Source organism: Copidosoma floridanum, unplaced genomic scaffold (assembly GCF_036245765.1).
Source record: "Copidosoma floridanum isolate Cflo_tuat_1 unplaced genomic scaffold, Cflo_Japanese_pri ptg000007l, whole genome shotgun sequence".
Classification (NCBI taxonomy): domain Eukaryota; kingdom Metazoa; phylum Arthropoda; class Insecta; order Hymenoptera; family Encyrtidae; genus Copidosoma; species Copidosoma floridanum.
This window is the reverse complement of record NW_028321884.1, coordinates 7124106-7148453: the sequence shown is the minus strand read 5'-3', so window position 1 is coordinate 7148453 and position 24348 is coordinate 7124106. Positions and strand designations below refer to the sequence as shown.

General features: G+C 40.2%; 2 protein-coding genes across 10 annotated transcripts in view; one reads left to right on the top strand and one right to left on the bottom strand.

Annotated features, from left to right (window-relative positions):
* The window catches only part of Zip48C (Zinc/iron regulated transporter-related protein 48C), a 31201-nt gene extending 13284 nt beyond the window's left edge, over positions 1-17917 (bottom strand). For 2 of the 5 annotated variants that reach the window (XM_014355885.3, XM_089589070.1), the window contains exons 1-6: positions 17733-17917; positions 16979-17632; positions 15742-16901; positions 14286-14706; positions 12362-12513; positions 11769-11851 (exon numbers count right to left, since the gene is read on the bottom strand). In XM_014355885.3, the coding sequence (XP_014211371.1) occupies positions 11769-11851; positions 12362-12513; positions 14286-14706; positions 15742-15849 (764 nt within the window). In that variant the 5' untranslated portion in view covers positions 15850-16901; positions 16979-17632; positions 17733-17917. Of the gene's footprint in view, positions 1-11768; positions 11852-12361; positions 12514-14285; positions 14707-15741; positions 16902-16978; positions 17633-17723 lie in introns of all 5 variants that reach the window. The other 3 variants (XM_014355886.3, XM_014355889.3, XM_014355887.3) reach the window with 3 other exon arrangements.
* LOC106641461 (putative Golgi apparatus membrane protein-like protein CG5021) lies at positions 15755-22769 on the top strand. 5 transcript variants are annotated; one of them, XM_014355893.2, is made up of 6 exons: positions 20528-20649; positions 20779-20904; positions 21484-21551; positions 21632-21866; positions 22258-22512; positions 22578-22769. In XM_014355893.2, the coding sequence occupies exons 3-6, from the start codon at positions 21496-21498 to the stop codon at positions 22641-22643; spliced, it is 612 nt and encodes a 203-aa protein (XP_014211379.1). In that variant the 5' UTR covers positions 20528-20649; positions 20779-20904; positions 21484-21495; the 3' UTR covers positions 22644-22769. The 5 variants fall into 5 exon arrangements, with proteins under 5 accessions (XP_089445197.1, XP_014211379.1, XP_014211378.1 ...); XM_089589071.1 differs by lacking the exons at positions 20528-20649; positions 20779-20904 and adding an exon at positions 15755-15784; XM_014355892.2 differs by lacking the exon at positions 20779-20904 and having other exon boundaries at positions 22267-22512.
* The last annotated feature ends 1579 nt before the right edge of the window (positions 22770-24348 follow it).

Below are 24348 nucleotides of genomic sequence, written 5' to 3'. Positions count from 1 at the left end.
ACGCACGGCGAGCTTACTCTCCGCCGTTCCGAGTACAAAGTCGTACGTGGTGTGCATGCGTAATGCACCTCCCCCCCCCCCCCCCGCCCATTGCTTGCATTCCAGGCGTTCGAGCCGAGCGACATCGGTCTGCGCTATATCGCTCCTTTTCCTTTGTGCTCGTCGTTGATGTCGACGAAACCAAAAATATTTGTCTAATTTTATTTGGATCGACGAGTGTACCAGCTGATTTTGCCCACCTTGCGATCATTTTACAACCATAAAGTTAAAATGTGATGGCTATTCGAGGTCAGACAGCCCCGTGTATCAGGTGAATCAATAAACCCAAAGGGGGTGAGATTTTGCGATGTTACAATATTCTTTCTTTTCTCGAGGATTCCGTTTGTGTGTTTGATGGATTGTTATCGGAGATGCGTACGCATAGCTTATGATGATGATCAAGTGTACGAATGCAAGCAACGCGTCTATCGGTATAATAATAATAATAAATGCCACATGGTCGCTGTACTCTCCTACTTTGGAATGCAGATGTTACGTGTATTCGTACATAAGAAGAACAAGAAGAAGAAGATGTAGGTAAAAAAGAGATGCGCGGTATATATAGGAACGTTAATTGCCTCGCTGTCGGCGTTTCAACTGTTGCAATAAGTAGATGCAGACGAGAACGGGCGGACGCGTATTATATACATGTATATTATAAAATTATGGGCGCGTCTTTTGCAGCCAAGCATTTGTATATCGAGTATATGAATGTGCGGATAAGCATGTCTGACAAATGCTCCTACGGATTTATATAGCTGTCCAAAGCGTGTAAATTGAGTGTAGATGAAACTCGAGCAAATAGTAGATCTTCATCTGTATACGTATAGGTACACAGGAAGGGGTTTGCTACGTGTATATGGGCATTAATAGCCAAGAGTAGGTATGAGTATATAGCACGGAAATTATTCGCTCACTTAAACAAAGATGAGGAGGAAGCGAGAAAGGGCCCCCGTGAGTGTACTCAGACACACGTATAGAGAGAGAGAGAGAGAGAGAGAGAAAAAGCGCGCGCGAGCAAGTAAACGAGTAGACGATCGGTAGGACGTGGTGGGGATGGAATTTTTCGCGGAACAAGTAGCCTCTCTTCTTCTTCCTCGTCCGCCCACGCGCACAGCCGCAAAAAGCCGTGAAGATACCCGAGCGGATAGCATCGGTGGTCAACCAAGTTGAGCAAGGGTTGGGTACACAGAGGTATGGGTGATGCCTTTTCGCGGCTCCGAAGAGAAAAACAGCCGGGACCAAAGCCGCCGTCTCGTTATACATGCAAGCGGTGGTAGGCCAGCTTGACCCTGGAACGAGGGCGGACCAGATCGTTGGCCCGCAGTTATAATAACTATAAGTATGTATACCGACTATCAAAGATGTCTCGGGGAATGAGAAAGATGGACGCGTGATGCTGTATTTGTTCAAAGTATACTGTTAAAAGTTAAATATACGGGTTTGTAATTAATGTTCATGCGAGTGACGTTACGTTTCAGGGCATTTCTTTGGTTGAAGGCGTTTTTTCAAAAGGTAAATTGATTAATCTGCAGTTACCTTTGAACAATATTTTCAAACGTTATTTGTAAGCTCGTTGTAATGGTATGGAAATGTTAATTGAATTACGTACAACTATCTATTGATGATAATTAAAAAAAAAATTCAGTACAATGATGATGGTTAATTTACGTTTAAAGTACATGTTGGGTTAAAACATTTTATCAATCAATATCTACCGAGGCTCATTTGCTGTTCGTATTTTTGATGACTCATTCAATTTAAATGTTCAGAACATAATAGACTTAAAAGGTATTAGGTATTAATAGAATCGAGTACGAATAACACGGCAAATATCATAATTAATTAAAAACAAAAAACAGTGTAACCTACTACTTTATTGTTCGATTACGATTGGCCGGGAAAATCGACGCGCGTCTAGTCCACTTTGGAAGCAACCCCTTCGACTTCCCTATACCTTCGCAAAGTTTCATTCACGACCAACACTCGAAGCATCGGTTATTGATTATCATACAGACGGGGATCTCAAGGGATGGACATACCCATTCAAAGCACTTTTTATCCGGAGGAACAAATGGATGTTCTGAAAAGCTCGCGAATAGACATTACCGCGCGCGGAGAAGCGAGTACGGCAAACAGAGCGCGCGCCCGGGATGGTCGTAAAAATTCAGCCGGAGCGAGTTTCCCCGGCAATAGAATAGATTTAAATTCCAGTTGGTACTGCGGTGTACACACACACACACATATAGGAGTACAAGGGATAAGAAGAAGGAGGAGACACGAGGAGAGGTGTACCAGGGGGGAGGGGAGAAAAAGGAGGAGAAGAGCGCGAAACACGAGACGAGAGAAAAGTATCGGCATGGAATGTCACTAGCTTATATAGAAGAGAGAGAGAGAGAGAGAGAGAGGGCACACAGGCGAGCGAGCAAACTACTGCTGCAGGGGAACCGAGGAAGGGGGGGGGGTTGGAAACGTCTACTCTCGCGGGGTCCAGTTCTCAGAACTCCTCCGCGAGCGGATTTGCCTGGATGATTATAAGGCGCAAGCGCGCGCTCGCTCAAACGGAATAAGATGGTTATCTTTTGCGCTCAAAGGATTAACGAGGCAATCGTCTCTCTCTCTCTCTTTCTCTTACCCCTCTCGCGCCATCGTTTCCAATCTTTCTTTTTACTGCTCTTCGTTCAGCATAGCAACACCACGAGGGGTTAAGATTTTCGCACGCAGGAAACATCGAGCGAGCGAGCCTGATCGTACACGTGTAAGTATATCGATTCGCTGATGCTTGACTTGCGCACAGGTAAACCAACCTAATGCAGGTGCTAGAGGAAACGCAAGTGCATAATATGCATGCCATGACAGATGCCCAGGTGGTCCACGAGCTAATGAACGAACGAACGAACTCATGTTCGAGTATTTTCATCTATATACTCATACAAACATTTTTTTTTTTTTTTTTTTTTTTTTTTTTTTTTTTTTTTTCCAATGACAAAGTACTTACAAGATTGCTTGAAATGTGCGTACAACAGGTATGCAATCAGTCACAGCTGTAGGGTATGTGCCTCCGGGGGGTGGTGTGGATTTGTCGCGGCAAGTAATACGGGTACCTGCGTGGCTCAACGGAGATTGCGCGAGCAAACACCTGGAATGTTTTCCACATGCTTTGGCGCTCGTCGACCTCATCGAGTGCAATTAGAGCTTGGGACAACAGTTCACTTTCATCATTGGAAATGGAGATCATACCTACGAGTAATTTTAAACAGTATCGCTTCGTGGCTCTAGTATATTATAATTAAAACGTCATTGATTCGCATGAGCAAAAGCAATAGGGAGAAAGAGAGAGAGAGAGAAGTAGAAAAAAAATTTTAAATGAAGGTCTCGCCAACGAACTAAGCGTAAATCGTTCAAACAGTGATGATAATGAACACTCGAATTATCATGTATATATATACCGTGCACGCATAGAGGGTAGGTATATACATATTACGTACGATGCGTAATAACAAGCAAACATTAGTTATGGAATATAAGTACACGGCTCGACGGAAAAGGGGAAAAAAAAGGCCGGGAAAAAGGTGCTTCAGCAGCAGCACGTAATTCAGTTCCGTGCGGATGGGCGGTTTATCGGGTTGAAGATCGCGATGCACTTTGTAACTCGTATATATACACATATACTCACAAAGAGTTAAAACGCGGGAGAAAAAGAGATGGTATATATAGAGGGGAGTTATCGTGCTCACCGAGCCAATTCAAGCGTTTGCTAACTTACATACTTCCGGCCTCCAACACGTGCTCTCTTTTTCTTAGCTTTACACGTTTTTTTTTTTTTTTTTTTTTTTTGCATCGCCTTTCTTTTCTTCAATCGTTTATTCATTACTTATCCCTCTCCCACCCTCCTATTCATCTCCACACTCCCTCCCCCGTGGCTTTAACAATAACGATGTACGCGTCACTTTTTTTTTTGCTATACTGTTCCAAGGGAGCGCGACCACGCACGTGTCTCCTAGCTTCGCGTACACAATTAATAACGCACCCAGCAGCTAAACGTTAATTGAAACAGAGTCGCGGGTGCTTCTACGTTGGAATAAAAAATAAAAAAAATAAAAATTTGACGTCTCAACTGGCAAACAAATATGGGTCTCATTAAAATTTAATTGTACCTGTAGGTGAAAGGAGGAAAAAAGGTAAAGGCAATGGAATATGGAATAAAGTGAACGAAACACTATGTTGAGGCCGACGCCAATGCAATCAGTGCCCAATCGAATTTATTCGTCTCGATGCAGGGGTAGTACGTAGCAGCAGGGCGCATCCGTGGGGCATCTCATTCAATTATAAGACAATTTCCGTGGGAGCTCCGGCTCGCCTTTTTTTTTCCTTCACTTCACCGCGCGAAGTAACAAAGTTGAGTGAAATCGAGATAAAGTGTACGTGGGTGTATTGAGACACACACAGAGAGAGAGAGAGAGAGAGAGAGAGAAAGCATCCAGCCGAGGTATGAAAAGAAAGAAAGAAAGAAAGAAAGGAAGGATATAGGAAGGTAAGAGAAGAAAACGAGCTCTCCCCGACAGCAGCAGCAGCAAGAGGGCTGAGATGTGGACTAAAAGATATCGGAGGAATGCGAATCGCCGACGCCGTGGCGGTTGCTGCCCAAGTTGCTCCAGCAGCCGTTGTTGTTGAGAATTCTGCCCACACGTCCATACGTACGTACACGTACACGTAGGCGTTTGTGTATACGTGTATCGAATACACACGTGATGTATAATAAGGACGGCTTTCTCTCTCCTTCTCCCTCGTTGTCCCGTCCTCTTTTCGTCGACGCGCAAGAGCTGAGGAAGGGACAAAGACACCGTGTATAGCTGCGGCGAAGGTGCTGATTTTGGTTTCCCCGAGGAGAGCTGCCGTTCAATCATACGGCATTAACGAGTGCCCCGGCGCTTCTGTATGTGGTTTTCACTGCTTGCACTCACGTAATGTTTGAGATGCCACGGGGAAGCTCGGAGATGTATAACATCGATTACCCTTGCGTACTTTTTTTTTTCCAAACGATATTCGATCTGTTGTAAAAAAAAAAAAAAAAAAAAAAAAACCAAAAGAAGAAATCAAAGAGAAAACCAACTCCACGAGCGCACAGGTATAAATAATTGGGCTATAGGAAATCCGAAAGAAACAAACGAAACGAGCCGAAAAATTCTCAGCAGCGCTTCGCAGCCGATCAAAATCAGCTGTGCACCGGTCGGCGTCTGAAAATACAAAAATATATGTGCATGGGTAGCCCCTTGCCCGGCGCCGTGTCCACCGTACGTACAGCCTATACGCTATAAAACGAGAGAACGGAGCTCGAGGAGGAAAAAAAAAAAAAAAAAAAAATGAAGACAAAAAGAGAGGGAGAGATACGTGGAAGGAAGAATAAAAGAGCGGAGAAGAGGCGTCCGGCAAAGGGTTCCGAAGCGACAGAAAAGCCGCAGGAGGTTGAACGAGAGGAGAAGTATAGGGAGGAGTAGCTGATATACACGGCGAAGGGAAAAAAAAAAAAAAAAAAAAAAAAAAAAAACAAGCGTCAGGAGCCAAAAGAGAATCGGGGAAAAGAGGAGGAGTGTGAAAAAGGAGAGAGGCCGCATGCGTGCAGTTTACATCTCGGGAGGAGGCGAGAGATGCAGGAGATGCGTGGCCCCTCGGCGTATAATAAGACGAGGATCCGGCCGCTGAAATGAGATGGCAGCTTTGTCCGGCGCCATGTTAAACATACGACATGCACCGTGCCCCTCTCGACCTACGCGCTATACAAATCAGCGTCCCTTTTCTCTCCTCTCTCCTCCGTTCTTCCTCCAGCAGCCTATAAGTAGGTAGGTACTTCTATTATCTGCCTTCTGGATGCCTCTCGTGCTTCCAACGCTCTCTCTCTCTCTCTCTCTCTCTCTCTCTCGGCGCCACGTGCTACAGGTACGTTTTACAGGGGAGGCGAGTTCCCTCGGCGTGTGTTTTTAGGTGATGCTACTCAAGTATGGCTAGTGCGCTGCTTCGTTTTGGTAAAGCAAAAGTCGCCAACAAGCTGATCTCCGCAACTCGAGATATTTTACATGCCAACGGGGAGAGAGAAAGTGAGGCGAAACGCATCTTTTTTCTTTTTTTTTCTCCGACGCGAGAGCGAAACCGGGGATTCCCAGGTTCTTCCGGGGAATCCCAGCGCACTCGGGAGAGTAGGAGGTGCAGGGTTCCGAAAGTCAATTAAAAAACCAAGCTGCACCGCTTAGTTTCAGTCACTTTAAAAATTAAATAAACCATCTCTTCGTGGTTGATGCGATGAAACAATCCAGTTGGAGTTGGTTCCCATCGCGGTGTATACTTTTTTCACGACGAACGAGCGTATAATTTTCCAGAGGAATTTTGCATTAGCAGCCAATGTACAACAGCAACGGCGACTCGGACTAGCAATTCTGGTCGGGCAATTTACTTATACGCCATTGAACGGATAATTCCAGATAAGCCCGCAAAAAAGAGAAGGAGAGAGAGAGAGATTGTGCGCGTCCAACGTACGGTACACACATATATATACACATATATATATATCAGAGGCTCGAGATTATAGCGTTTAAGAAAAAGACGCTTCTCTCGTTCGGATTACCTCTTGGTGATATACGTGTACACGTATACCTATATGATCTGGTTATGAAAAAAAAAGGGAAACTCGCAATTAGAAGCGATTTCGGGTCGAGTACGTATACACGCTCATGTTTGTACAAATGCACCGTATACTCCCCTCGCTGTAGCCCGGTTATCTCGTTAATGGGAGCGAGTTCATTTTTTTTTTTCCGATTGACATCGGCTGCTCCGGTTGGTCGGGGGTTTTTCCCTCCTGGCCTCGTTGGCACGCACTGACATGCACACACGCTCATTTACATTCCGCCGCGAATGATCATTCAATCGTTCGATGATTCAGCTCCCTCGCTCGCGTTATAGTTACGACGGAGCGCGAATTAAAAAAAAAAAAAAAAAAAAAATTTTATCGAGAGCGCAGCCTACATTATGATGTATTGTACGCGCGCTTTTCTCGCTACGTATGGAGCGATTTCTTTGCTCGTTCCGCTCGAGCGGAAAAAAAAAAAAAAAAAGGAAGTATATGAAAACTATACGGTTTATCGGCGGCAAAAACGATTCATTCATCCCAGCCGTTGATGTTTTTGCTGCGACCACAGCGCGCATTCCGTGTTTTCTTCGGAGGAGGAGGAGGAGGGAATAAAAAGTGACTTTTCCGCTCGAGTCCGAGAACGGGGCGAAAAAAAAAGAGAGGCCGGATGCGAAAAAAAACAGGACACACAGTTTCGCATTCCGGACGGCAAGTCGCGCGTGTAGTGTACGCATATGGAAAATGTCAAGTATCGAGATCGCACGAGAAAAGAAAAGAGGAAAATAAAAAACAAGAGTGAGTCAGAGATAAGAGTTTTTCCCAGTGGCGATCGTGCACCTGCAAAACCAAACGATGCGTGCGATATGGTGCGCTGCTCGCGGTGATGTATTTTTGCGCCGAACGCGCGAGCATTGTCGAGCGGTGAACGGCGCGTATACACCCGGGATTTGTCACGTTCGTTGACACCGGAAACGGGTCCGCATACCTTGCATTCTTACAGCGCTGCACGGTAATACACGACGCTCCACGCCGACTTGCCGTATGTGTATAGGTACATAAGCGGGTAGAGTACCTGTGTGGTATCGGCGATGTCGTTGCTCCGCATCGAAATCGGATTAGTCGTGGCTTTTATTACGCGTCGAGAGAAGAAAAAACAGCGAGTTCCAAAGCCACCACCGGCTCCACGAGGAATGCCTATATACCCGAGATGTACTCTCACCGTTTTTGACCATTGGGTAATCCGTTCCCAGGGAACGGGACACCGCGACGACGGTGGCAAAGCTGCGTAGAGTTGCGCCTCATCGAGCCAGTGAATGAAACTCTGCTGGTATACATGGTTACGTTGAAGCAAGGGACAAGGGGGGGCTTTTCTTGCGACACCGCGCGCGCAAACGGCCTTTCCGCCGGCCGCGACATAGCTTTCCCGCGAGTAGTATAGGTATAGGCAGCTGTACAACAGTTGGTCAAGGAAAACGGTCACGCGCCGGACACTCGCTGCGCATATACGTGTATACATGTGCAGGTTGTCGTCGGGAGGTTCTCCCCCGATCAACAACCGCGAGTGTCCTTTCCAAGGAAAGACAAGGCGAACTGCTGGTTAAACATACATATATATACATGGACGCGTGTGCGATTAATGCTGCTTTCGGTACAAACTATATGGGATTCATAATTTTTGGTTGGGACTACAAGTGAGACCTACGTATAGATGGATATAATGAAAAATCTACGTCTCTAAAACAAGGAAAAAAAATGGCACACGCGGTTGTAACCCGTTGTAGCGTAACTCGGTTATACAATGAGTAATATTGGGGCATATTGCATATGTGTACACGCATCATCGACCTTACAAGTCGAGCAATCGCGTAATTACGTAGCAACGCAAAAAAAAAATATATATATATGTATACAAAAAACATGGTACTTTAATTTAACGCAGATGGTACCTATAGGTGTAATATTTTGGGGCTCATTGGGCACGTGCACACGAGAACACGGCATCGGGGCGCATGTCTATGAAAATTGGAAAGCTGCGACGGTGATGTACGGCCTTTGTATATATATATGCGTTGCCTCCACCTTTCTCGCTTTCTTTCGCATCTGCAGCGCCAGCTGTATCCACTGTGTAAGTATATACGACAAACGGTACATTTTTCAAGGATCCGCCGAGATGCCCGACAATCGGCCCATTATGCGCGCGCGACGACTCTCCCTCTCTCTTTTTCTGCTTTCGTTTACGCGACAAAGGGACGCGCGCAAACGACAGCTGCCTCCCGAGTCCCCGCGAAGCCGGCACTTGCGGGCGCACCGCTGGATTCCAACGCGCGGAAATTCGCGTGGCGGCACCTTTTTACCTTTTTGAAATTTCAGTCTCATCGGACGAGGCTCGAGCGACCGAACAAACGTTTTTTGTTTTGTTTTTGATTTCGCTCGGTCATACACTGGGCCAACTTTGATTTCGTCGCGCGATATCACCGCTCGGCTGCAAAAAGAAGGAGCAAAAGAAATGTATCTCAAATCGGTGCTGTTGTGCCCCACGAGCGAGCGGCTTATGAATGAACCGAAGGGAGCGAGCACACACACACGCACACACGTACAATGATGGAGTATAGGAGGAAGAGAGAAAAGGCCGGGCAGCCCGACGCGATAACCTCCGGCGATTATCGGCTCTCCTCCGCCCGCTCTTGCCCTCCCTTTGCTCGTCATTCACATATTTGCAGCGCGTGATCATCGACTCGGTTCGCGTATACACACCCATACCCATACGCTTACATAATTATTCGTGTAATCTCAAGTATACATACCTAATCAAATAAAAAAGGTATATACAAGCACTTTTGATTTAATCGGTGTGGTGGTACACCCAGAGTAATCCTGCGGCCTTGCTCCTCGGAAGCCCTGTTTAATTGTACCTTAAAAAGGGGCCAAACACAGCCAAAACTTTTAATGTTAATTATGTTGGTAGGAATTTTTTATGCCATGTTTGGAATAAAAAAAAAAAAAAAATCACATGCAGTCAAACGTAAAGTAATCCTTCTTTCGAGTGTGGAAGCGCGGGCTATACAGTGTACAAGAGGCAAGGTCCTGCATTCCTGGGCTCGCAAACGCAGAAGAAGAAGAAGAAGAAGAAGAGATGGACAAGAAAAAACCAACGGGGCGACAGGAGGAGAGACGAGCCAGCACCAGCAGCGGGGGAGTAAAGGGATGAGCAACGAAAACAAGCCTCTCCGTGCGGGGAATCTTCCGGCATCAGACATGCGTCTAGACCAATGTGGCGCCGCCCGATATGTATAGCAGTGCATAATACTCCCCGTATAATATACTTACCCGTACACATCTACACATGTACAATAATATATTATAAACTTATTTGCTCACGCATCCACGGGTGACAACTATACGAGCGCTTCTCGCGTTTCTCCAATCGAACTGTTCATTACTTTGATTACAAGTGAACACTTATGAGATGCGGTCGGGCGTAGATAATATATTTATTCCTTATGGGAAATGTTTTCTTACCACCCCTGTACTGCCAATTTTATCTCCGATAATCCATATCCGTTTGTACGTTTTAAAAAAAGTCCAATACACCCCCGATTAATCATTTCAACAAAATCAATGTGCAACAGCGAGAGCGAGAAATAAGCATCAGACCGTCGTCGTAATACTCATCATCGGCATCGGTGAGAATGCAGAGCCCGCGGGAGCCAATAACGCACGCATACAGAGCACGCGAGAGAGCTATAGAGCACGGCCTCAACTCGCGGCAGGAGCCCTGCACCGATCGAGTGTATATTATACGTGGGTAGGTATTACGGGGTAGGGATGGAATGCGCGGCGCCTAGGGCTCGCTGGATTCCAGGGCCACACGCTCTCTCTCTCTCTCTCTTCACCTCTGAGAGATGTAACACGTACGATTCCTCTCCTACATGCATACCTATATACACGCGAGCGCAAAGAGGCACAAGAGAGCGAGAGAGAAAATCCCTCCGCGCCAATAAACTCAGCCTCCGGGTAAGGTCCCCGTCGCGCCTCTCCGCGGCCCCGACCACCGTGGAACTCATTCATGCGGACCTCCTACCACGAATGCCTCCGCGCGACTCTCTCTCGCCTCCCCCCGTATAGCCCCCTGCGCTCGGCGGACCGTGTACGTCCGATCGGCCTGTCGTCCAAGAGGCTGTTACTACTGAATCGGTGGCCTGTCTTTGCGTCGACGTGCCGGCCTCTGATGGCTTGCAGTCCAAGTTGATTCCGGGGCAACACGGGCACGTATCGGTACATGTGGTATCTTCGTTACCAAAGGCTGGAGAAATAGGTACCTGACATCCCTGGGTGAGCTCGTATGGCTGCTGTGGTTTTGGAGGCTTTCAGGGATATCCGGGCGATTGGCGGGCTGTTTTTTATGTGGTATCTTCCAAAGTTTACTTTTTTGCGTTAGAAAAACAAACGTCACACCTATCGGCGCGTGGACTTTTAGACCTTGAGCGGATAAGGTATGGAAAAAGCCGACAATAAGTATTGCTCATCGATACTTCAGCGTTCCGTTTGTTTGATACTTATCTATTTGCAATACCGAGAAATTCAAGTTGACTATCAACTTGAGTTTCTGCGTATTACGAAACTGTGCAATTACAGTTGCGTTACAAATATCTTCGAGTTTGGGTGAACACTTTCGTAAGGAGATATACAGTAATAAATCGGTTAACGCAAGCGATTTTTTGGAGTTTCTCTGCGTGTGAGTGAACTTTTGAATCGCAGTTGCTATTTTTGTCGATGTAAGGGTAGGGAAAGTATAGTGGTATTCGGGTACTTTGTTTCGAAATACCACGACACCGCAGATATAATGTACGGGACAGCTATATGGAAAGTAAGAAAGTCAACATTATCACGGCTTAGCTATTCAAGAAGAGATTTATCTTTTCATCTACATTGTTTTCCCATAAAACACGCCTTTTTCTCTCTCGAATCTATAGATTCAAATGGAATTGTATGTTAATAAACTCTTGGCTGCGTGAGGTAGGTAAAAATTCTGTTTTTTCAATGAAGCGTACGACTTTTTGAAGAAAGAGAAAAATAAATAGGTATATGATTGTATTCAAAATCTTACCTTGCACCTTCGAAAGTTGCTCCTGGACTTCCAATAGCGCCAAAACCAACACCCACGGCTAGACCTTCGGGAATGTTGTGCACCTATAACGAGCACAGCCGATCAATGGGATTTTAATTTTACTCTCCATTATCTTTAAGTGTACGTACGAACGACGAACAGTATAGCAAAATTAATTTTTCAATAAACATCTATTCAAGGATTTTTAAATATCAATAAAAAAAAAAAAAAAAAAAAAATCATTTTTGCTGTTGCGTGAAATTAAATTTAAAAGTCGAACAAAAACATTGTTATTTAAATTGAGTTATAAACTTAACGTATCTACCAACGTTTTGTTATTTTACATTTATTGATAGCTGTTAAAAACTTGCAAGGACATCGTTTTATTATAATTTATATTTTCTAAGAACAGCACCGAATGAACATTTTTATAAACGATTTTACCTTGAAATTGGATTAAAAAAAAAAAAAAAGAAAAAATTTCGAATTTCCGTTCAAACTTGTCTCTGACTTTTGGTAAAAGAACTACCAAAACATTCATCGACTTTGAATATCACCTTGAACAAGGTTATTTTATAAAAATGTATACTTACGGTGATGGCAATGACCAGCAGGAGTATCCTTTTCCACTGGTCGTTCTTGGCCTCGATGTTGGGATCCTCGTAGATTGTTCCTGGATCTCCGACCTCGCTGGTTCTCTGGACGCTCGACTGCTGTCGGCGCCTCGCGTTTTGCTCGTAAAATCCTAAAATCAGCCGGTCGGCAAGAACCGGCGCTCTTTTCAATCCATACGTCCAAACCACCTCGTGCCGTACATCCACCAATGACACGCATACCCACGCAACAATTAACTAACATGTGTGTATTTTTCATGGTGTATACAACGAAAACAACATAACTACAGCGCTACGGGTGTGTATGTTCGCGCGCGCTCTCCGATACAAAAGGTTGACGTGGTAAAACGTAATGAAGAGATAAGTATTTTTTTTTTTTTTTCTGGTAAAGATTCTCTTTTTTGCATCTGCAGGCTTTGAGCAAAAAAGATCAGTTTTGGAGCGCATACTGTACGTATATAAAAGTAGACTTGGATACATTTCCAGTGTAAAGACTCAATTAATTTGATTGTTATTGTTTTTATTGTAAAATGCTTCGATTTAAGTTATAAGCGATGCACTACACTCTACGTTGTTATTTTTGGTTCGAGTTTTAAATTTTTAGTTTTATCACACTCGGTTTATCGTTATTAGATCACTGCACTACGCACTATACGTCACATACTGTTGAGTATAGATTATTTAGACTAGGGAGGAGGGTCGCAATCAAGTAATGTTTACATTTAATAGAGAATTTACACTGAAAATGTCACCCGGTCAGGTTATATAGCTGTAAAAGTAGGCTCTCCAAAAAAAAAGAACAAAAAACAAAAAAAAAGGATGACGATCCCAGTCATGCGAAATGATAAAAGACCCAGTGTGTTCAAGAGCTAACTACCGATGGCAATAAATAATAATAAATGTGATCAATGATGGACTATTAGAGCATTCGTGCATTGAAGCGTTTAAAAAGTGGCTACGGTTTTCTGGAATCCAAAGCGAATAATGATGTTGTGTACCAACCAGCATGCCAGACTAGCGTCAATTTCGAGCGCTCCGAATAAAGTACGCGTCATCGTTTTATTTAAAAAAAAAATAAATTTGAGCGTACCGTTGCTATCAATACTGCGACTGACTGTGGCTGTTAGCATACGGAGTGGCTTTGATTATTTTTATTCGCATATCGTATTGCAGAAAGTACCGAAGTATAAGTTGTTAGGCGTAAGAGAGAGAAAGACATGAAACGAAGCAGGGCACGTGATGGAACTTAAGCACATGTAACACCGATCTGTAAGTGGATCAAATTTGGAATATTCGGTGGTCAAAATAAAAATTTTAATTCAAATATTCGAGAAGAAAACAAAGTCACGTCAATTCGTTTCCATGTACCATAAAAAAAAACCCAGAAAGAATATTTGATATAGTGCATGGACGATCCCATTTCTCAAGCCTACAGACGAAAAAACACAAGAAATGAAAAATAAGTGAAACGGTAGAAACAACTAATTGTGTAAAAATATGTACAATGTAAATCCAAGTGTATTATTAAAGCGTGCTGTTGAAATTTCCATTTTTAAAAAAATCGGTTACAGTACAGTAGTATCAATACCAACTGTTTCACCAGCTTCGATCGTCATAAAAAAAACCTTGAATACCACACTTGGATTTGCAGTGTGCCCATTTACAACAAAAAGAAAAAAAAAAATTATCAATGACAAAAAACAGAAAAAAAACCCCCGAAAATACAGAGATCCTATCCAGGACGATACAACCAGAGAGTGTAAGTATATAGAGATTACCAGAGAAAAACACAAACAATACGATAGTAAAAACCGAAAAGAAAAAAAGAAGGGCCGAATAAATAAGACAAAAGAGCGAAAGAGCAAAAGAGAGAGATAGCAAAATTGGGATAATCAGGGGATACCATCGATAGTGGTTGACTCGAAGCGCGAGCAAGCCGATTTGGCGAGCCCGGCTGCATAAGTACGCGAGTCACAAAACTGACTGCTATCGTCGTCAAAGTCCTCTTTGTCACTCTTTAGCTTGCCGGCGCGCCTCGATAGTCTTTGTTGTTGTTGTTGTTTGTTGTTCGTACCGACAGACTGCATGGCTAAGAGCACATTCGGGGATTGTATGCCCAGGCTCGTGATGAGGGCGTCTGTCCCGTAAACGAAGAGCGCGCCCAGCAGGAAGCCCATGGCCACGGGTGCGAACGCGTACTCCCCGTTGCTCCCGTAGGTACTGTCCTTCTCGGCCATCTCGATTGCCGGCTTGAGCAGGGACCAGTAGCTCGCCGCTACCATCACACCCGCGGCGAAACCCAGGCTTGCGTCCAGTAGCTTTCTCTGCAACAAACGATCAAACCCATGCAGTGCCGATTTTATAGACTTTGCTTATTACTTTTATCACACATCTGATATGAAGCATCGATAGTTTATTGTAAGTACACGCATCGCCATCGGATATGTCTCAAGCTTTTTTTTTTTTTTTTTTTCTTTTGTAGTTGAAAATCGATTCGTTCTAATGATCAATCGTAAAAACGTTTATCGCTTCGAGTTCGAGATTTCTCAAGCGTAATCATTCGTTAACTTTTTACAACTGTGATATATCGCGATAAAACGTGGAGTGTGCTGGATTACGATGTCAATATCATTTTTATCATAGGCATTTAAAAATGGAAATCAGTTGGCAATTGGCGTTAAATTTTACATTGTATCGATAGTTAAAACGAGTATATTTTTTGTTCTTCAAATGCGATATATTTTTTACAACTGTTTCTTTATAGAGTTTCACTTATCTTCGAGGACACGTTTGAACATTTTTTTTTCTCAGTATGATCTGATTTCTTAGTTCATGTCCAACAAATGCCGTTTTTAGTTTGAAACTTGATGATGCAGTGTCACTAGTGCACACGATCACGAGATAAGGTGAAGAGTAATAAATTCTCATTTGCAGTGTAGTAATTGAAAAAATTCCTTGAAAAACAAATCTCATTCAATGTAACTAATCACGTAAAGTTAACACATTTCAGACAACGTAAGTTGTGAGAAACTTTTCTTTACATTCTCTAATCTATTTACCACGATAATAATCCTAATAAAATCGGTAACAAAATTTTACACGATCAATTGAAAACAAACAGCTTCTCATTAATTTAAACAAAAAAGCTTTCATTCTTTGCCAAACTTTCCTTTCGTGTAGTTTTAAATACGTGACTTTGTACACAGTCTGCCGAATCAATAAGCCGATGCACAGAAGCAAAACTGATAACAAATAGTTATCTCAAAAAGCAAAAAATAAAACGCACGAGCCCCGAACAGAGACGAAAATAAATCGATTGAAAGGAAAATCGTGAAACATTTTTTTTTTTTCAAACTCACCTGTTTGCCCTGGATGACAACGACAACGGCAGCACCCAGTGCCGTCAGTCCCCAGGTGAAGAGGGTCCCAAGCAGAGCCTGGGTGACGTGCGAGTACTCCCGGATCATCTTACGCGTTTTGGCTTCTTTTCTTAGTGGAAAAAAGGAGGTGTAGGTCCTTAGGTAGCTGAAGAGGAAGAGAAGCTCGTTGTTGTCAATGGACACCGTTGTACGAAACGATGGCGACGATATACCTAAGCACACGGGAACCTCTCGGAAGTCCCCCTTATCTCTTGGCAACCCCACCACGAGCCGAGTTTCGTAGGCGCGCGATCGGATCGGCGCTATTGATGCTGTTGTTGGTGTATTGTGGGCCTCTGCGACTGCTCGGCATGACTTTCTAATTGTAGGTGCTGCGTTTGTTGAATTCGCGGGCCTTCTCGATGGGTTAGCTCATGGGTCATATACGTGAATCTAACAGATAAGAGTTCTCTTTGTTTTCCTGTACTTTCGAGTGTTTGCAGGTAGTTTTTTTTTTTTTTTTTTTTTTTTTTTCATTTACTTCGAAGAAGGAAACAACTATTAATTGTTAATCATCTCGTGTAGTTACAGCTGTTGATTGATTGTTTCATCGCGTCTCACGATAACTGTTGTAGGTATGTATTTGATGCGTGTATCTACTATTGTGCGGAGCAGCTAAATTGACGCTAATTTGGGTGTTTTTTTAGTTGGTTGCCGTTGTTTGATTGGCTTTTTCCATCATCACAATCTACATCCGTGTTCCAAGTTATTGGTACTTTCATCAAAAAATCGGCATTGCTTCATAAAAAAATTTAAAAAAGATCCAATAAACGTCGTTCTTTTTGACCTCAACCGATACTTTGTCCAAATTATCTTCTGAGAGTTCTGTGGGTGGATTTCTCCATTACTCTTGAATCTTAAAGAGCAGCATGATGCGTGCCACTGATGAAACAGATATATGAATGAGAGAAAATTCACGCATCCTTCCGCAAGTTGAACTCTCATACATGTATAACGGAGGGAGAAAAAGAAATGAGCCTCCGGTGAGTTATCTTATCGATCCGGTGTATATATGTACTCACAACACGCGGATGTGGCGTCAGCGTGCTAGCTTCGAGAGAGAGAGAGCTTTGATGCTTCTCAATTAAGTATATACTACTCTGGATCAAAGAGGTGATGACATATTTAATATCAGCATCGACACATTTATATATTTATAATACGTATAGGTACATACCGTAAACAAAGCTTTTGACGTAACAAGAGTTCCTTTTTATTTTTTTCTCGCTCGTCTATATAGGCAGGATTGCACGTGGTTGCAATGTATACATGTAAGTTGCTCGTATCGTCCGGAGAGTTATCACACCGGTTTGCGAGTTATTACTGCAGCTGCGCGTGTTGTGTGTTCACTGTGCAAAAAAGCTTTGCTTGCCAAATATACTTGGGTCCCTTATCTTCTCTTATTGGCAGTAATTAATTTGACGATTCGTAGTCACACAATCAGTCATGGGCAAATACAATACATACAACGATATAAGAATCGTCATGTTCTTGAAAAAAGCCAAGATTTCAGGGCCACATACTTAGAATTACGTTCCTTAACTCTTTTTTGGACAATTCTCTGTATTTACATCAGGATATACACCAGGTACATAAGTATTGGTATACATAATACAAAACAATGCATGTACAGGTACAATTGTCTTGTCGATTGTCACTATTATCTTAGATAGGTACTTGTGGTCCAAAAACAACAATGAAATAACCGATTGTTGCGATAATGTATAAATTGCATAACACTCACAGATGGCTAGAGGCTATCACTTGGCCCGGCAGCCTCAACACTTTTCTCAGTTTCGGAAGAATCAGAAGGTCAAAAAATCAAGAGTTTCTGGAAACATTATTGGCCTTAATAAGTAATAGCTTGCCTTTCACAATCTAATAAGTACGTTACTCGCGCTATTACTATGACGTGTACTTACTATACGTACCTTATAAGCATTAATAATTTATTAAACTGCTGCGAATACAACGACACAACGTGAGTATTATGCGAGCAAGTGGCGAAATGCACATGCATGCACACATTGCCAGACATTGCACACTACACGACTACACTGAAGGTTACGCTTGCTGGGAAAAACTATACACAACCCGGTAAACACCAGAGATTCTGGTAAACGCGGGTGTGTACTGTGTAGGGACAAGTGGGGTAGGGGTAGGGGGCTAGGGGGTAGGTCGTAGGATAATTGACAATTGGCAATTTGGCATTGGCATCGTGTGTAAAGTATCAGCGCCATCTAGCGTTGCGGATTTCGCGGACTGACGCAAACTATTTTCTAGGGGAACCGTCTTGAAAAAGTCCCTAGATTCTAGGGATTTATAGAAGAAGTAAATCACTATATATATATATATATATATATACTACAGTCGGTCGAAAATCGCAGACGCGAAGGGTCTAATACTAAAAATACTAAAATTTGCCAAAAATGTAACAATTGTCACCCATGCATGTCTTGCGTTGGTTATATTGCGTAAATCGAGACACACAAATAGACCCCCGATGCTCGTCTGTGAAAAAGTATAAATTTACTTATAGAAGGTCGATTTTCGCGTAAAAGATAGATTGTTAACTTGCCGCAAACCGCATTAAAAATATCATCTTTTTATTTTGTATTTTTTAAAATTTAATGCGGCTGGTTTATAACTATTTATATGACTTTACTGTAAGTATAGCAATAATTATATGGATCAGCGCCATCTAGCGGTCTTTATTTTTTGGCCAAAAGTGGCCTCTAAAATTCTCAATGAGAGCAATCAGGATTAGAGCCATTTAATCAATTATAAACCAGCCGCAACTCATGATAAAGCTATAAAATGAAAAAATAACGATACATGTGTTTTTGGCGGCAAATTAACAATCTATTTTCTACCAAAAATTGACCTTCTATGTATTAATACTTTTGAAGATAAATTTTCGAGCATAAGATAAATTGTTAACTTGCCGCCAAAAATACATGTATCGTTATTTTTTCATTTTATAGCTTCATCATGAGTTGCGGCTGGTTTATGATTGACTAAATGGCTCTAATCCTGATTGCTCTGATTGAGAATTTTAGAGGCCACTTTTGGCCAAAAAATAAAGACCGCTAGATGGCGCTGATCCAAATAATTATTGCTATACTTACAGTAAAGTCATATAAATAGTTATAAACCAGCCGCATTAAATTTTAAAAAATACAAAATAAAAAGATGATATTTTTAATGCGGTTTGCGGCAAGTTTACAATTTATCTTTTACCTTAAAATCGACCTCCAAAACTATAAACATTCTACTTATCTTATATGGCTCATAAAATCGACAATATTTACAAAATTACAATACTCGTGACCTTTTACCATTAACTAATGAAAGAACAGCCCTTCAAATTTAGATTTCCAATAAACAGTTAACTTATATAATATGTACATAGCAAAATTTGTGTTACAGAAATCGTAAATCATAATCAAATATACTTGTAAATTAATCAGTCGAAAAGAGACAACTGAAGAAAAAAGGCCTGAAAAAGAAGCACAGTCACACTTTCACACGAAAAGTCTCCTAGGAATGGAGCATCGGATCTCAAGAAATAAAAAATACATTTATTACAGAGATGTAAATTTTAAGTGTTATAAGTAAACAAAGAACCCAACCTTCTCTGATTAAGTGAGATCCAATATCCAATGCTCCATTCTTAGGAGACTTTTCGTGTGACTGTGCTTCTTTTTCAGGCCTTTTTTCTTCAGTTGTCTCTTTTGGACTGATTAATTTGTGCTTACATGAGTTAATGGTAAAAGGTCTAGAGTATTAAAATTTTGTAAATATTGTCGATTTTGTAAGCATATTAAGACAAGTAGAATATTTATACTTTTGCAGGTCAATTTTCGGATAAATGATAAATTGTAAGCTTGCCGCAAACAGCACAAACAACGTCAATTTTTTATTGTCTATTTATAAAATAATTTGCGGCTGGTTTATAATTGATTAAATGGCTCTACTATAAGTATAAGTAATAATTACTTGGATCAGCGCCATCTAGCGGTCTTTATTTTTTGGCCAAAAGTGGCCTCTAAAATTCTCAATCAGAGCAATCAGGCTCAGAGCCATTTAGTCAATCATAAACCAGCCGCAACTCATGATGAAGCTATAAAATGAAAAAATAACGATACATGTATTTTTGGCGGCAAGTTAACAATTTATCTTATGCTCGAAAATTTATCTTCAAAAGTATTAATACATAGAAGGTCAATTTTTGGTAGAAAATAGATTGTTAATTTGCCGCCAAAAACACATGTATCGTTATTTTTTCATTTTATAGCTTTATCATGAGTTGCGGCTGGTTTATAATTGATTAAATGGCTCTAATCCTGATTGCTCTCATTGAGAATTTTAGAGGCCACTTTTGGCCAAAAAATAAAGACCGCTAGATGGCGCTGATCCATATAATTATTGCTATACTTACAGTAAAGTCATATAAATAGTTATAAACCAGCCGCATTAAATTTTAAAAAATACAAAATAAAAAGATGATATTTTTAATGCGGTTTGCGGCAAGTTAACAATCTATCTTTTACGCGAAAATCGACCTTCTATAAGTAAATTTATACTTTTTCACAGACGAGCATCGGGGGTCTATTTGTGTGTCTCGATTTACGCAATATAACCAACGCGAGACATGCGATTTATATATATATGCTGACTAATGGTGCGTGCGTGTCCGTGCCATCAGTGCATGGTGCGTGCCGCGTGGTGCCGTTTGCCGTTGTGCGGTTGTGCCGTATGCCGTATCAGCCGTGTAGACAATAGACGTCATAGGCGCCGTATATCTATCATATATGCGCTATAGCACCTATCAAAATGTCTGCTTCGGTAGGTGTCTCACTTCATAATGAATCATAATGTACTTAACTCACTTGGAGTTTGCCACGACAAAAACGTTATTTTTTGATACAAATGAATTTTATACCTCGCCATTTAAATTATTCTCATTTTATTTAGCTTATTTTGCTGTTTACACTTGCGCAATCACAAGCTGAAAAACATTAAAGTTGCTGCTGATTTTTGTTTCCTTTCTGGATAAAGCTTTTTTGGGATATTGCTGTGCTGCTGCGTGTTTACTGACGTGTACGTATTTTATTATTTATACATAACGAAGATCTAAGAATAAGTACTACTTATACGATCTTGTGAACTGTCGTGAATTTCTGTGGATCAATTTTGAGGATAAAAAGTTCTTGTGTTGTTGTGTTACAAGAACAGCAGTAATTATTTGACATAATTTTTTAGTACAAACCATTGTAAATTTTTGGTTGATAGTACTTTAGGTGTACTTGCTGGCATCAATTTTTCACGTCACAGCAGATTGCTTCCATTATTGCCATTAGTTGTGCAATTATTTTGACATCTTGTAAAAATAGTTGCACAAATTCTTAAGTATAACAGACTAATTTTCCGTACACTTGATTACTTTAACCATACAATTCTTTTATACGTTTGATTTTTGATTTCTAATCCTTTTGTTTTTAATATAACTTTATTTAACAGTTTTAGGTTAGAGTAGCTTTTAAGATAAATAATTTTACTCAATATTTTAGTACACGTATAGTTTTTTTAAACTTAATTGTTCACCTGAGCATAACTTCTTGCATGAAATAGCTTTTTCCATAAGAAGTCATTAATTACCAAGTTTTTGTCTGTATGTAGGTGCCTTTACTGATGGATAATGATACAATTGCATTTGGTGAAGATGAGGCGCAAAAAGGAAACCTTGAGTAAATTTTGATTTCAATTACCATTAATACAAATTAATTTCATCACTAAACATACTAAATGCCATTGTGTAATTTTTCAGTCACCCATATGTCACAATGTTCCACCTAGCCTTCAGAGTATCAGCCATATTAGTGTATATGTTTTGTGGATGGTTTAGTGATGGTTTTATAGCTAGTTTTGTAACTGTTGTTCTACTGTTGTCTATGGATTTTTGGACAGTAAAAAATATCACAGGAAGACTAATGGTTGGTCTTAGATGGTGGAACTACGTAGATGATAATGGTGTGAGCCACTGGGTCTTCGAGTCAAGAAAGGTTTTGATAATAATCTTATTAAAATTGCATCACTTTAATTTTCCAGCTTGTTATTTAAAACGTATTGGCATGCTATTAATTTTCGTTCAACTAAAAAAATCTAGCTGTTTCTTGCAACTTTTATTGGTTTTATTAAAGCTGAACAGTTCTTAAACAGTATTTAACGTTCTGAAACTTTTCTTGGAAGAATTAAAACTTTTTTTATACTTCACTGTTCCATAATACAGCGTAAAAAATTATGGAGAACTAGTTTTCTATTTATTCTGCATGCTTAAAATAACAATGTTTTAAAATTTATTAGTGTGGATATTTTGGTGTTGTAATCATAAAAATTAACTATTTATCCAAAAGTGTTCAATACATCAAGTGATAGATGCCCTGTAAATTTCAGGGTGCTCAGCAAAGTCGAGTCCATCCATCCGAGGCGAGGATATTTTGGCTTGCCCTGATACTATCACCTGTACTCTGGGCCATTTTCTTCTTGATAGCCCTATTTAGCATCAAACCTAAATGGTTGCTACTTGCGTCTATCGCCACCATACTCAATGGGGCTAATCTTTATGGATATGTTAAGTGCAAAATGGGTGGCGACAAAAACATTACCTCTGCTACTTCTGACTTTTTCAAGAAGCAAGTCATTCAGAATGTGAGTCATCGATAATATAAAAATGGGATTACAACTATGTATCTAAAAAAAATGATCCTTTTCAGATGGCATCAATGATGACCAGAAGTCCACCAACAGGAAATTTTAGTCAGCCAACTAATGTTATTTAAAATAATGTATGGAATAATGTGATATTAATTTAATTGTGTGCAAAAGTTTGAATGTTTGTAAAAAATATAAATGTTATTAAACTTCACCAAATGTCTGTATTAAATTAATTTTTCAATTTTTTTAAATGATGTAAAAAATAAATAATTACAATTACACATTAGTTTCTAGTTTATTAATGCCATAGGGCCAATGTACATGGTATTTATTAACAGACTCATATTACACACTATTTTTTTTCTTTTTTTTTTTTTCAATCATCAGTAACATTGTATATTATTCTCGCCTTAGCCTGTTGTATTCTTTCTGGCAAGAAAGTATCACAAAATAATTTCCCATTCTTTCAACGGTAATTGGTACTCCAGTTATATTACTCAATGTTTTGCAACTTTATAATTTTAACACTCGATTTACATGACATTTATTCCATTTTTTATCTTAAAAAAAGAATACAACTCGAGATTTTTTTCGATACACAATCATAACATTATATGCAAGGCATCATTAACACGGCGAATGTGTTGAATGTACGCAACAAACAATAGTTAATAAATCGATTGCGTAACTATTGGTACAAATTTTATTTAGCGCATGTCATAAAACATGTTGAGAAGATTGATTTTTGAAAAATTAAAGTACATGATTAGTATCAGACAAATTTGTTAAAAACAGTACAGTAACTTTTAAGTCTTCCCTACATACACTATCTAATGAATTAAAAACTTACGCATAATTTTGTTTTCTCCTAAAGGTTCACTTACAAGTTTTTGTTTTCGCAAAAAATGAAGAAAACAAAGTGGAACGTTAACGTGCGAAAATTACATAGTTTGTCTCGTAAAAGATACAGATGCACGACATTACCTCGTATACATCAAGGAGTAAGTCTTTGAATTCTCACGATTAAGTACCGCTTAGCTTTTTGTCAGTTTTTTATTTAGGAATGGACATGTTTTCAATATTTTGTTAATGATTATTAGGAGATATTTTTAATATTTTCGATGCATAGCATTAAATTGATCTCCTATAAAATTTATTATTTTAAGGCGGGGATCTACTTTTTATAAATTTATTCGCAAAAAAAACTTTACTCGATACAATACAAATGGGCAAAGATTATTTGTACACGAAAAAGAAAAATATTTTTTTTTTAAATATATCCTACTGTAGTCTAATAATTTAAATATTAAATTTATTGATTACAGTTACATACAAAACAAAAATGTTCGATACTTGATTGAAAAAATTTTGTACTCATTAAAAATTAAAGCTATAGTTGTACCCACACGTACGCCAAGCCACAATTCTCGTAAAATGCGAATCGAAGGCCATAATGTAAAAAAAAAAAAAAAAAAACTACCTTATACCAATGAAAAAGAATAATTAGGTGATGTAATCTAGCTTTGAAAAAATTAAAGGATCTCTACGTGACGTCTAGTTTAACGTTATTGTCTTCATCTACTTTTTTCTTTAATGAATTATGATGTAAATATATCAACATTTATCTATTATGATACAATGCAATCTATAACCATTTTTCTAATGTGCAACAGTTAAAAATAGAGCGTTTAGATTACTATAACCGATTAGAGTGTATTATAATTATTGTACAATGTTTTATTTATTCTACAGTTTTTCCGAAAACAAAAAACAAACAGAAAAAAGAATTTCCAAAATTGTAAAATTTTTTCTGAGTGATACATCTTTACT

Excerpts from the sequence above, each read along its gene's own strand:
- LOC106641461 (XM_089589071.1), top strand. The coding sequence starts at position 15,755 with ATGACAACGACAACGGCAGCACCCAGTGCC. Across the intron at positions 21,867-22,257 it reads GGGTCTTCGAGTCAAGAAAG|GGTGCTCAGCAAAGTCGAGT; the intron begins GTTTTGATAATA and ends TGTAAATTTCAG. Across the intron at positions 22,513-22,577 it reads AGAAGCAAGTCATTCAGAAT|ATGGCATCAATGATGACCAG; the intron begins GTGAGTCATCGA and ends GATCCTTTTCAG.